The 12,456-nt window shown below is 41.7% G+C and overlaps 2 protein-coding genes across 2 annotated transcripts; one reads left to right on the forward strand and one right to left on the reverse strand.

The window, feature by feature from the left end:
• Positions 1 to 380: 380 nt before the first annotated feature.
• On the forward strand, positions 381 to 7,121 carry stk36 (serine/threonine kinase 36 (fused homolog, Drosophila)). The gene is made up of 20 exons (XM_030746597.1): positions 381 to 783; positions 867 to 1,007; positions 1,136 to 1,213; positions 1,298 to 1,428; positions 1,505 to 1,754; positions 2,009 to 2,102; positions 2,206 to 2,399; positions 2,482 to 2,654; positions 2,738 to 2,843; positions 3,006 to 3,137; positions 3,225 to 3,401; positions 3,489 to 3,580; positions 3,739 to 3,802; positions 3,946 to 4,056; positions 4,153 to 4,227; positions 4,305 to 4,422; positions 4,524 to 4,650; positions 4,761 to 4,941; positions 5,154 to 6,050; positions 6,287 to 7,121. Exons 1-20 carry the CDS (start codon positions 700 to 702, stop codon positions 6,380 to 6,382), a joined length of 3,321 nt encoding a protein of 1,106 aa, XP_030602457.1. The 5' UTR covers positions 381 to 699; the 3' UTR covers positions 6,383 to 7,121.
• Positions 7,122 to 8,298: 1,177 nt separating this feature from the next.
• atf5a (activating transcription factor 5a) lies at positions 8,299 to 12,089 on the reverse strand. The gene is made up of 4 exons (XM_030746857.1): positions 11,862 to 12,089; positions 10,752 to 11,000; positions 9,246 to 10,434; positions 8,299 to 9,160 (listed from the first exon to the last, which is right to left on the reverse strand). The coding sequence occupies exons 2-4, from the start codon at positions 10,891 to 10,893 to the stop codon at positions 8,974 to 8,976; spliced, it is 1,518 nt and encodes a 505-aa protein (XP_030602717.1). The 5' UTR covers positions 10,894 to 11,000; positions 11,862 to 12,089; the 3' UTR covers positions 8,299 to 8,973.
• Positions 12,090 to 12,456: the final 367 nt, after the last annotated feature.

The raw sequence follows: 12,456 nt of genomic DNA on the forward strand, positions 1-12,456 counted from the left end.
CTATATTACCTTTTAATCTACAGAACACATTTAGGCGACTTCCCTCAATCCTAAGGATTTATAGTATATTTACAGTAATTTGTGGTATAAATTTTACGCTGTCACCGACACGGGTGCAACACTGGACTATAGACAGGTGAAAAACTAGAATCAAATCAACGGAAGCTGGCTCAAGCAGACTTGAGTTGCCTATAGCACACGAAATGCTCGCTAGTAGCACCTTTGTTGTAATTTTATGAAACCTTCAGCTCAGTTTCCGTTGTAGTTGCCATGAACACAAAGGCCGTTGCTAGGCTCAGGACCCCTGCTTTTAAGTTGTCCACACAAACGCCGGTCTTGATTTTGGCATTATGTCATAAGAAAAAAGAATTGACACAGTTTGTTGTTCAAATAAGCTGACACAGGGGCGCAATTTTGAATACTGAGCGTGCTTGTGTGGCTCAACACACTTTACTGCATCTTTTGCATCACTTTTTTTGAATTGGCAGCTAAACTTCAACCGTTTGTCGTATTTGTTGCCACCCTACCCATAAAACACACACACACACAAACAAAATAAAACAAAAAGACGCTGCTGAAGGATACCCCCCCTTACTGGTCATAACCTGTGAGTTTTAAAGTTAAAAAAGTTTTAAGTTTTACATCCAAGCGTCCAGTGGTAACAGTTTGAGAGTTACGCTTTTGCCGCCTGCCGCCGACATGAACTCGTATCACGTTTTGGAGCTGGTGGGTGAGGGCTCGTTTGGCCGAGTTTACAAGGGAAGGAGAAAGTGTACCGGCATGGTAAGTCTCCACAAGAGCACAGTTTAGTTTCCCGTTTGTTTAACCACAGTGTCCCAATCGTCTGTTAATCTCTGTCCCGTGAGATGGTGGCTCTTAAATTCATAACAAAGGTGGGCCGGTCTGAAAACCAGCTGCGAAGTCTCAAGAGAGAAATTGAAATTATGAGGGGCCTTCAACATCCAAATATTATCCAGCTCTTTGACAGCTTTGAGACTGAAAATGAGGTATTCTTTTTTTTTTTTAATATTTTATCAGAATACATCCTAACTCTCAAATACGTTGCTGCCAGTTAGTTATTTTTACATCTAAATTTATAATCCCATGATCATAATGCTTTATGCCGTTATAACAGGTTGTGGTTGTCACTGAGTATGCAGAGGGTCAGTTGTTCCAGATTCTTCAGGATGATGGAAACTTACCAGAGAGCCAGGTTTTCGTTGTTTTTAAACAGTTACGTCAGGCGTGAAGCTTTATTTAATTGTACGTGATTAAACGATTCTTCCCTTCTTTCAAGGTCCGTGAGATTGCCTGCCAACTGGTCTCTGCTCTGTACTATTTACATTCCCATCGCATTCTCCATCGTGACATGAAACCACAAAACATCCTGCTAGGAAAAACCGGTGTGGTGAAACTCTGCGATTTTGGGTATGTTGATAGTTTTAAAGAAGAAAGCTGTAATCGTTTCCAAAAGCATAAATGACATGTGGCTGTCTTGCTGTAGGTTTGCCAGAGCGATGAGTGTCTACACCTTAGTGCTAACTTCCATCAAGGGAACACCACTGTACATGTCTCCTGAGCTGGTAGAGGAGAAACCATATGACCACACCGCTGATCTCTGGTCTTTGGGTTGCATCCTTTATGAACTCCACACGGGGGCGCCTCCGTTCTACACTAACTCCATCTTCCATCTAATGCAGCTCATTGTGAGAGACCAAGTGAAATGGCCAGACACTATGACTAGCATTTGCACGGTACAGTAAAAGCAACGCTTTTGTCACGTTGTGTTATATTTAGATAGAAGACAACATCTTCAATGTATTTTAACAAGCTAGCTGGAAATTATAAGCCTAGTTCTCTTTAAAAGTCTAGGTTCCAGTTACAAGCCTGTTAAGGGGCTCATTGGGGACAGTTCTTTTTAAAAAAAAATTATTTATAAATAATAAACATGATATGCCATCAAAGTCATAGTCTTCTGTATTATTACTACCTAATCTTTTCTTTGCAGAGTTTCCTGAAAGGCTTATTGACCAAAGACCCCCAGAAAAGGTTGTCATGGCCAGACCTCTTGTTCCATCCCTTTGTTGCTGATGGAGTTCTAGGTGATGCATAAAATTCCCACTTTCAGTAGGAAGCTTTCAAATGTATATGACACATTCTCATGTCTGACATTCATGGATTTATTCCTGTATGGCATTTTGTCAGTGTTGCCAGACACAGATGTGTCCAACCCTTTGACAGTCACACCCAGCCCTGATGTGCTGGCGCTGAAACGCATGCAAGTAGCAGAAAAGTCTTTACCAGCTTCTGTACAGAGCAGATTGTTGCGAAAGGTCATGGAACAAAGGGACAGCCGTAATAAGGCAGTGACAGTGCCAGCAGGCAGTGACAGTGCCAAAGTGAGTTATCTGTAATTAAATTGTGAAAGTATTATACTAAAATCTGTGGATGACTTTACACCTGTATTGTGGACATTGACAGAAAAATAAGGATGGAACGGGAAACGCTGCAACGGCAGCAGCCTCGTCCCCTAGAGTGAGCAACCCCAAGCCCTCCAATGGTGATGATTCTGTTGCCTCAGGTCAGCTGGGCATGACTGCTACCAATCAAAGCCTCGACCTGAAGACTCAAGCCAACTTGACATCAAAACACAGGTGCACACGAAGGTTCAGAATAATGATGAATTACGCTACCATAAACAAAGGGAGGCGCGTGTTTACAGTTCTTTTCTCTGCAGGGGTCAGATAAGCGTGGACTATGAGAAGGAATTTCCCTCTATGAAGATCGGGCCACGACCCGTGCGGTGGTGCAATGAGGAAAGTCAGGCCAAACTGCAATGGCAGGTCAGTGACAGCTACCTTTTACACACATTAGATATAAAATTATAATATATAAATTCTTTTTTCCAAGAGCATGTGCTTTGGTAATAAACAAAAAAATTTTTAAAAAGTGCTGTGTTAAATAAAAATGCACCCGACACTCAGACACATTTCTTGTTCTTTTAGAATGTCAACAACAAGGAGTATTGGGAGAATCTGACCCAAGAATCTGATCCAAGCAGACAGCAGAGAGAAGTATTAGACTACAGTGTCATTATACCTCAAATTAAATCCAAGATCCAGGAATGTAAAGCTCAGGTAGTTGGGTTCAGTGCTTGACCGGGCATGAATTTCTTCTTCTTCGAAACAGTTTTGTATCTACTCTTTTGTTACTTGTTTGGTCAGCTAACAGGGGGCATGGTAAAAGAACTTCAGCAGATTCACCAACCACTGAGGGTCCTACGTAATCTGATAGCGATGGCTGATGTTGAGAAGTTGAACCATATCGGCCGTGAACTTGGACTACCCCGTGTTCTCTTTGACCTGATCAAGGATACAGTAGAAAGCTCAGATTTTATTAAGGTTGCTGCTCAGGACTGAAGCACTATTCCACAATGCAACAGTGTACCTCACTTATTTTGTACTTTTTTTTTTTATATATCTGTTCAGCAACAGCAGAGTATCCCTGTCCTTCAAGAAATGATCACGGTGCTCATGATCTACTGGGAGAAGCACTTCGACTGGGTGAAACAGGAACATAGGTTTGATAAGTTGTTTTTTGTTGTTTTTTTTTGTTTGTTTGTTTGTTTTTTTTGGGGGGGGGGTCAGTGGAGCTGATTTTGTTGATTTGTTGAATACTCAGGTGCATGCACACGTGATTCCTACTATGGCAGCTCATCATTTGCTTCTCATGTTTTAGCCTGGAAGAGTTCACCAAGTCTTTCAAAACAATTCTTACTCAACCCAATCTCAGTCCTTTGGCAGTGAGTACCCACTGACATCGTTTAATAGTACCTGTCAGCTATGTTCAACATGCTTTACATGTACTATTTTGTGTCTGTAGCTTCTTGACACACAAGGAGCTGGTCTGTTGTGTGAAACGGTTGATTGATTATCTGTCTTTCAGCCTCTGGCTGCTTCTGTTTTGTCTCTGTTCAAACAACACAATGTGGATGTCGACGTTGATGTGGAGAAACTAACATTCTTGCTGAAAACTCTGGTTTTGGACCCATGTGAGGTACTGAATCTATGTAAACCTGGCAGCAATTTGAAAGCTTAAGGGGATCCAAAAATGTTTGAACTGTGTTTTATTTTATTTTTTCTACATTATCAGACCCACATTTCTCTACCCTCTGGATGGGGACTCTGTGATGGCCTCCTCTCTTTGCTGCTAGACACACTTTATGAGGTCAGGCTGCAGCTGAAATTTGGTTAAACCTGTAAATGAATGGATATCATCAACATGTCTGTGCTTTGTTCAAACAGCATGAGAATGGCCCTGTGCCTTCAGATTTAAATCCAGTTGTGTTTCTGGATCTGTGGGAAAAGATTGGCATGTCACTAGGAAGCACAACACCAGACTTTGACTTCTGTTCAGTAAATGGTAATTATACCCATCCTATGAGACCCTCTGTGTCTAAAAACACTTCTAATTAAAACAAAAACGTTTACTTCTTTGTGTGTGTGTGTGTGTGTGTGTTACAGGACTGTATTCCTTCCTCTGTGCTGTGCTCTTTGTCTTCACCAAGGATCCGTATTTGTGCATTCCTCTGTTTTGTGAAAGTGGATCAAAATGCGTACACACTCTTGGCCGCCTGCTGGGCACTGACTGGTTAGTGTTGGGATGTCTTAATTGAACCGCTTTTTCATTTGTGTTACAAATCTTAGAGCAACACAGCTACAGCGCCTGGAGCTAACAATAGCATCTTTTATACCCTACAGTCTTCATTTGTTTGCCGAGGGCAGCCCTGTGAGACCTGAGGTGGATCTGAGTCACGACACTTTATCTGCACTATGCTGCCACTTATTATGTTTTCCATTTGCCCTGGACCTGCCTTCACACACCGTGTCCACAATTCTCCAGTTGTATGACAGCTGTGGTATTGTTACAAGCCTCCTGCAGGTTAGGGCCTCATTTTGCTCCAATAAAGACCTCGCTGACAAACAATTCTCTGATGCAACACAGGATAACTCTTGCACTAGGCTCATGTCTGGCATGCAGTACTGTACACCTGAATGTGTCTGTACTTTTGGGAGAGCACTGTGTTGTTTGTTGTTGTCTGTTTGATGTGTGACAAGTTGTCTGGGTGATTTTGTTTTTTAATGCTTTGGCAGGTAATTCAAACCCTTCCTCCTCCACTACTAGAGCTGCCTCTCTCCCTGCTGAGCCGTTTGCTCTTGTGTGATCCCCAGCGCTCTGTTTGCCACCTCACAAAAGCAGCTTCTTGCTTTTTCTCGGCATGCTGGGACGGCCAGCTCACTGCTTCCAGACATCAGAGTCCTCTAACCAGAACTGCCAGCTCTCTGCTCTCTGATTTCCTGCAGCTGGATACGCTGTGGGACTCTGCCGTGGAGCTCCTCACTGTATTGTCTCAGATAGCCTGTTGTCCCTCCTGTCCCCTTCAGCTTCATGTAGAAACCTCGGTGCTGCAGCATGCACTGGCTCATTCCTGTGACCAAATCAGGGCTGCCACATGTAGACTTTTGGGAAATATAAATTCATTCAGGCCTCCTACACCAGACATCCTGCAACCTGACATTTTCAAAGGCATGATTGACTGTCTTCATGATTCTTGCACGCCTGTCCGGAGAATGGCTTGCAGGGCAGTTGGAAGCTGGTTGGGCTATATTGCAGTATTGTGTAGTACAAGTTGGTGCAAAGAGAAGCAACAAAATAAAGAGAAATACTCAGATACTGAGGCAGCAGGTGATTTGGAAACAATAACCGAGCAAGGAGTTCATGAGGAGGAGGAGAGAAGGTGGACACAGGAAGCCAGGAGGACGGTGGCCATGCTGGTATCTCTAATCGCTGATCCTGATGACCTCACACGTCGTCACTGCTGTGCAGCCCTGGCAAACCTGGTAAATGTTGATGGAGCCATGTCCTTGCTGCTGCAGGAAAACGCGCCCAGTTTGCTTCTTCGAACTGCATGCATGGATTCCCATAATGCAGTGAGAAAAGCTGCCATAGGAACTTTATGCCTGTACAGCCGGCAGGATGCCATGCGGCAGGTAATGAGCAGAGCACAGCAGGGCAGATGCTCATATTACAGTAAGGAATATGAACAATTGCCCTGCTGTTTAGAAAATTTGGAACTTTTTTAATTTTAGCATTTTTTAAATTAGAAAAACAGTTCATACATTTAATAACTTTAAAGCTGAATTCTTATTCATTACCCAGAGCTTGTTTAGTCCTTTAGATATATATATATATTTTTTTTACATTATCACTTTCTTTTGCATTAAAGGTCCTGATGTCCCTGAATGCTAGAGAAAAACTTCTTCAGGCCTCACAACATCCTTCTCTGCAGTGCCTTTATCATCAGCTCATTGGACAGCTGTGAGTGACTCCACCAGAAACGGGCATTTTTGTTTGAGAACTACATGAAAACATCCTGTTTATCAAGAAAAATAAAACAGTTCGTGGCAGCAAGCCGTTTAAATTTTATGAGAAAAACGGTTTAACTTTATTAAAATCACGATAGGTTTTCATTTTAATTGGTGAAGTAGTCATAACAATAATTAGCAGCGGTGGCAAACATGACAAGAGGTTAATTGATTGCTGAGTTAGGAATGTTTCTGCGCGGCACCGCCGTGTTGCTATTTTATTGTTTTTGAATCATTTTCTACATTTGAGTGTGTTTAGGTGTAGCGCGTGCGATTGATAGATTTTTAAGGCATTTTTTTTTTTACATATGTGAATAGAGATGCTGTCGCATTTCACTTTGAGGTAAACTTGAAATTTGTGATATTGGACTAAATAAAATAAAGCGGACGATGTTTATTGAGCCGCAAACAGCGAAGCGGCATTTTCGGAGGATTGGATGTCGTAAATGTTTATGCCTTTTAAACTGAATTTTGTATCGGAAGAAAGAAGAGATCGATAACAATAAAAGTTTACAGTCCCCTCTGTGTAACTGTGTGGGAAGTGTCCTCACCCACGGGATGGGTGAGCAAAGGAGTCCGTCGGGCCCTGACGGTCTCAACTTTCTTGCTTTCCAAAAAAAAAAAAAAAAGAAGAAAAACTGCGGATTTATTTAATTCAAAAAGGAAGGACTTATTTTCACGGTCAGACCGCAGATTGTAACTTCGGATTATGCAGGCCAAAAAAAAAAAAAAAAAACCGGGGGAAAATAAAATAAAAAAAAATCTGAAAAAGCAGAGCGGGCCAAGTTGATGATACACTTTATTTATTTTTTTCAAAGGAAAAAAAGCTGACATCAAACAAAGGAAATATGCATTTATGATTAAATTACCTTGAAAATACAACGTGCTGAATGTGCTGTTAGTACACACTTTTGGTTTAACAATCGGAATTGATAGTACACCGCAGGGGGGCTCAAACAACATGACATGAATTTCTGGGCAAAACACCAAATAAACTCTATAAATAATTACCATAAATCAGCTGTTATATTAAAGATTGTCTTAAAATAAATATGCATAGAAAACTTATCCTTGGTATAAGCATGGAGCGTATGACAGTAACAATGACTGTTATTTGCTTATAATGAACTGAAAAAGAATTCACACTTCTTACACCAAAGCTAAAGCTGCAAAAGCTTTAAGAAACAACAGAATCAGATGTGTGTGGGGTTTTTTTTCCAGTTAATTTTCTGGAAGAAAAGGTTTAACACACTCCACTCCCTGAACATACAAAAGTTGTTACAAATTAGTGCAGATCAGCCAGAGGCCTATAAAACTTATTGCTTTAACAAGCAGTTTAGAGAAAGAATTATTACTGAAACCCTAGATTTTCTATTCCAGAGAGAGATAGAGATACATTTATGCAAAGGCATGCAGAGGATGGCTGCTAAAATGATACTAGTTACAATATTTGTACACATGGAAAACCCAGTTTTACATAAGGGAAACCTGCAAGCTTCAAGTCTGTAATCTCCTGCCATGATTATCTACTGATGTTTGTAGAACTGTATTGTGTATCCTGAGCTGCAAAAAAGATTGTACATTTTGCAATATGCAAGGGAAGAATATCATACTGCCACCACATAGTAAAATGTTATACATTTGAAAAATAGCATGAAAGAAAAACATATGTTTTGGTCACAGAATGCATAAGTTGAACATTATTTGAAGCCATTGCTGAAACAAACAACAACAAAAAAGCAAAGGTTACATTTGTTAAATTTAAAGTGATGAAAATTAAAGAAATGTAAATATAGAAGGCAAAGTAATGTTTCTATTAAAGCCATACAAAAGCCAACATACAAATTCAATTATTCTATTACTATTAGGGCTGAAATAAACCTGAAGCAAATCAAATGTTTCTCAAAAATAAAGAAGAAAATTTCACCAAGATTTATGACATTTTTTTTAATGTGCTGCAGTTGTAAAAGTCAATAGATATTCAACAGCATTTCTACTGATTTTAAATATTAATGCCATATTAATTTTTTCCTGTTGTATGAACGCAGCTGATTTGAAATGTGTGTCCAAACTCAAATGTCAACGCCAACAACACATCTGACTACAAATGAGGGTGAAACGGTGATCGCCCATGAAAATGGAAAAAAAAGGGGGAAAAAAACAAACATTTGTTTCTATTGCTGACATCAATTTCAACATAAGGCTATTACAAATATAAAACCTGCATAATGAGTTACATTACTTCTGAAATTACCTTATTTCAATAGTAGATTCACGAGGTGCGAGAACTATTAAAAATGATTGTCATTTAAAGCATTGCTATGCCACAGTGTCGGCTCAAGTGATTTGAGTACGAAAGCAATGGAAGCATTGGATAGTGTGTTGATTTAAAATGTAAAAAATATTTCATATTAGCAAAGCATGCATTTAACCCCTCGCTAAAAAAAAAAAAAAATTAAACATTTGATTCAGGACAAACTTAAAGACACAAAGAGCTCCAGATTCTCCCTTCTATGCGCTCTCTAAGTGTATTTGCAGGAGCTTGGCGTTATGCTGTTGTGTCCTGCTTAAGCCTTTGGCTACGGGCCTTGTAAACTTCAATGAGCAGGTCTTTAACGTACTGGATTTCACGTTCTACGGACTCTGCTTTGTCCCGGAGCTCCCGGTTCCTCCCTTCAAGGCAGTGCAGCTGCTCCTCCAAAGAATCGAGCTCCGCCCTTTTTCGCTGGCGATACCTGCATCAACCAAAATGAAGATTCTGTGAAAATGTTAACTTGTGAAATTTTGCTAACAATGGCATTTCATCAAGAAAAATCGTACCTGTGAGCAGCAGTTTTGTTCTGATCTCTCTTCTTTTGTTTGCGCTCCCCGCCTTCGACTGGAATGATGTCCACTTCGTATTTCACAGCACAGTGGTCTTCTTTCAGCCGGCATGCTTGTCTGTGCCCTGAAGATTCAAGGTTCAGACTATCCCTAGCCATTAAAAGACACTCTGGGCCCTGATCCTCAAGAAAATTACAATGCAGATCATGCTGACCTATCTGAAGACTCTCTGACTTCACCTGCTCATTGATGCTGCCTAAGAAGTTATGATAGGCCTCGGACTGTGGTGTCGTCGGAAGATAACAACCTTCGCTGCTCTCGGTTTTCCAAGAAACAGTGGCTTTTGTCACCTCCACACTAGTCTTGATACTGTTCAGCACATCACTGTTACCAGCACCTCCGCTTACTTCCCTCATGCTATACATCAAAAGATCCTCTTTCTTATGGGGGACATCCAGTGATCCACCAAAGCCAAATCCACCACCAACAATCTTCGCACCACCTATCACATCTTGAGTGAAGCAACAATTTTTCTCTTCTTTGGGTATAACGGCACATCGTCTAACTTCGACTGCACTGCCCAAGCAGTAGCTTTTTCCTACCACCTGGTCGTCCTCTACACAACCATAATTACCTGAAAGGGTCACAGCTGAGTTACCTGAGTTACTTCCTTTGGAACTCAACAAACTGCTGTCATAACCTTCACTGAACCTCACACCGTCAGGAACTCTTTTCCTACCACACCCACTGGGTCGACTGCAGCTGTACGGGGCGTGTCTTGGAATTTTGGAGCGCCCAATGGGCCCGCCACAGATACTCAGCAGGTCCAGTTCTCCGGTTGCCAAGGTAACAAGAAGTGGGCTGGATTCCGATTGGTTGGACGCAGCATATGATGCGTATGGCAGCTGAGTGAATGGCGGAGGACCCGCAGGCAGTGGACCCCTGTCGCATTTTCCCAGCCTCGGCCCTTTCTCTGGCAGTGGTTCAGACAGGAAGTAGTCCTCTAGTTGGGCAAGTTCCTCTTGCAGCAGGGAGGTCATGACCTCCAAGTCAGAGGGCACCTGGATATCATTCTGAAGGGGTGAAGGGGGAAGGGAGGCATTAGTAGAGGAGGGAGGGGAAGGAGGGTTTGGGAGGTACGAGGAGAAATCCACTTCTTCCGTCATCCAGTCAGTGTGACCATCACCTATTGAGGAAGGGGAAAAAATGCATCGGTTACAAGCCGTTTGTCGGAGGAAAATAATGCTGCTAAAAAAATAACGTTCATGCAAAAATAAAAATATCCCACAGTGCACGGAGCAGTTTTCTAAAATAATAATCTGATTAATGATAGTAAAGGCAGATCAGGGTTTTTTTTTTTTTTTTGCAAATAAAGTTGTAGCATTTTAATATAACAGACGTAGCTAGTTTATTACTTACTGCTCAAGAAGGACGAATGTGCTGCAGTGCCGAGCCCACCTGAAATGGGGAAAAATATAAAAAAGCGTACTTGCTGCAACTCACCAATTAAGTGCTGACTCTCCTCTGACACCTCCCCCCTGCACCCCTGTGATTGGCTGTGGTTAGCCTGTGGGTGAGAGAGAGCGAGGGGGTCTGCCGGGCAGACAAGAAGAGTCTTCCAAACAGGAGCTGATGTTGCCATCATTTTGTCTGTTGGTGCTTTGATTCAGTCCGAGTCCAAGCATATGCTGAGAGCAAGCAGGGTCTGACAGATGGGCCACAGAGAGCAGGGCTGGGTGAGCATAATGAAACCTAGAGGGTAAACAGAAAAAAAAAAAAAGGGGGGGGGGGGGGGGTGTCAGAAATGTGTAAAAAAAGATCCAGCACACTCAGATGACTGGTGGGATGATCAGATGGAGTCTGTCAGTGCTGCCCTCTGCAAGTTTCACTGTGCCTTCATGAGAGGCAACAAAGAAGAAATCACTTTCAGCTCCTCGTTTAACTCACTTGGACACAAATACATCCTTTAAACAAAAGGCTTACACTGAATACCACATACTGAAAAGTGGAAAAAGAAACAACTCCCAAAACCAAATCCTCAGATTGGGCACAGTGAGTGATACAGAAGTGGGAGCAGTGTCCTGTGGGCTTTAATCTGCCTCAAAGCAAAATTAACCTGACGTCCTCAAAACACGTGGGACCTAGTGACGCTGTCAAGGGCCCAACTGTTGACAAGAAGCACCAAAAAAGCCACCTCTCTGCAAGTGAGCTGCCCTGATGGTTAAATCTGATAGGCTGCTTTCAATCGCAGATTCCTTTTAAAATTAATAACCACTTTTTAAAAAACCATTTAAATAGATTGGACTCGATTACAGGAACGAGATATACGTTAAACTTTTCGAGACGTTGATAGTGACAGACGTGATGTATCTCCAGTTAGTGCACTGACTGAAGGCAATACATTTAGACTAGAGGAAAAATCATTTAAAATCAAATTAAAACTGACTACAAAGCAACCACAATCAATCAAACTCCAAGGAGGACCATTGTAAACAAAGCGTTTGATTTATTTAGTTAAATTATGCAAAGCGGAGAAGCGGAACGAACTGTAGCCACTTGCAACAAAGTAACAACAACAACACAGCTGTAGGGACAGTGAGTAGAGAGACTTACTCCATTCTTGCAGAAAAAAATGTAGAGCACTTGGGGGTGCGTTGCTGAAGCAAAGCACGACGACTTTTCGGGTCCAACAACTTAGCAAAAAATTAAAGAGCCATATTTCAGCTCGGAATATCCGGGACAAGGCAAATAGAACGAGGTGCTGCTTTGTTGTGGTCGACCTGTAAACTGAGGAGCGGTTCAATTGTGACAAAGCATCACTTCATTCACACCTAGCAACCAACTGCGTCACCGGGATAAACCAGGCTGCTCCGTGCGCGCAGATCCCTCCGCCCCTCCCTCCGCGGCTCACCGAAGGACTGCCCACACGCTCGCTGCCCCGCTCTATTATAAAAGTAGGGAGGTACTTTTTGTTGTTTCTTTAAAAGTTAATGCCACTACGTGCAAAGTAGGAGAAATTTCTTGCATTTCTAAAAAAAAAAAAAAAAAAAAAAAAAATACTGTATGTGTTTGTAACTGATAAAAAAAATGACAAAAGGTCAACAAATTGTGCACATCAGCACAAAACTGGTGCCGACTCGTGTTAATGTTAAAATGGAATCTGAGAATTATCTTTTTGTCCTCCCTGTGCATACCAAATAGCTAGAGA

Source organism: Archocentrus centrarchus, chromosome 14 (genome assembly GCF_007364275.1).
Source record: "Archocentrus centrarchus isolate MPI-CPG fArcCen1 chromosome 14, fArcCen1, whole genome shotgun sequence".
In the NCBI taxonomy this organism is placed as follows: Eukaryota; Metazoa; Chordata; class Actinopteri; order Cichliformes; family Cichlidae; genus Archocentrus; species Archocentrus centrarchus.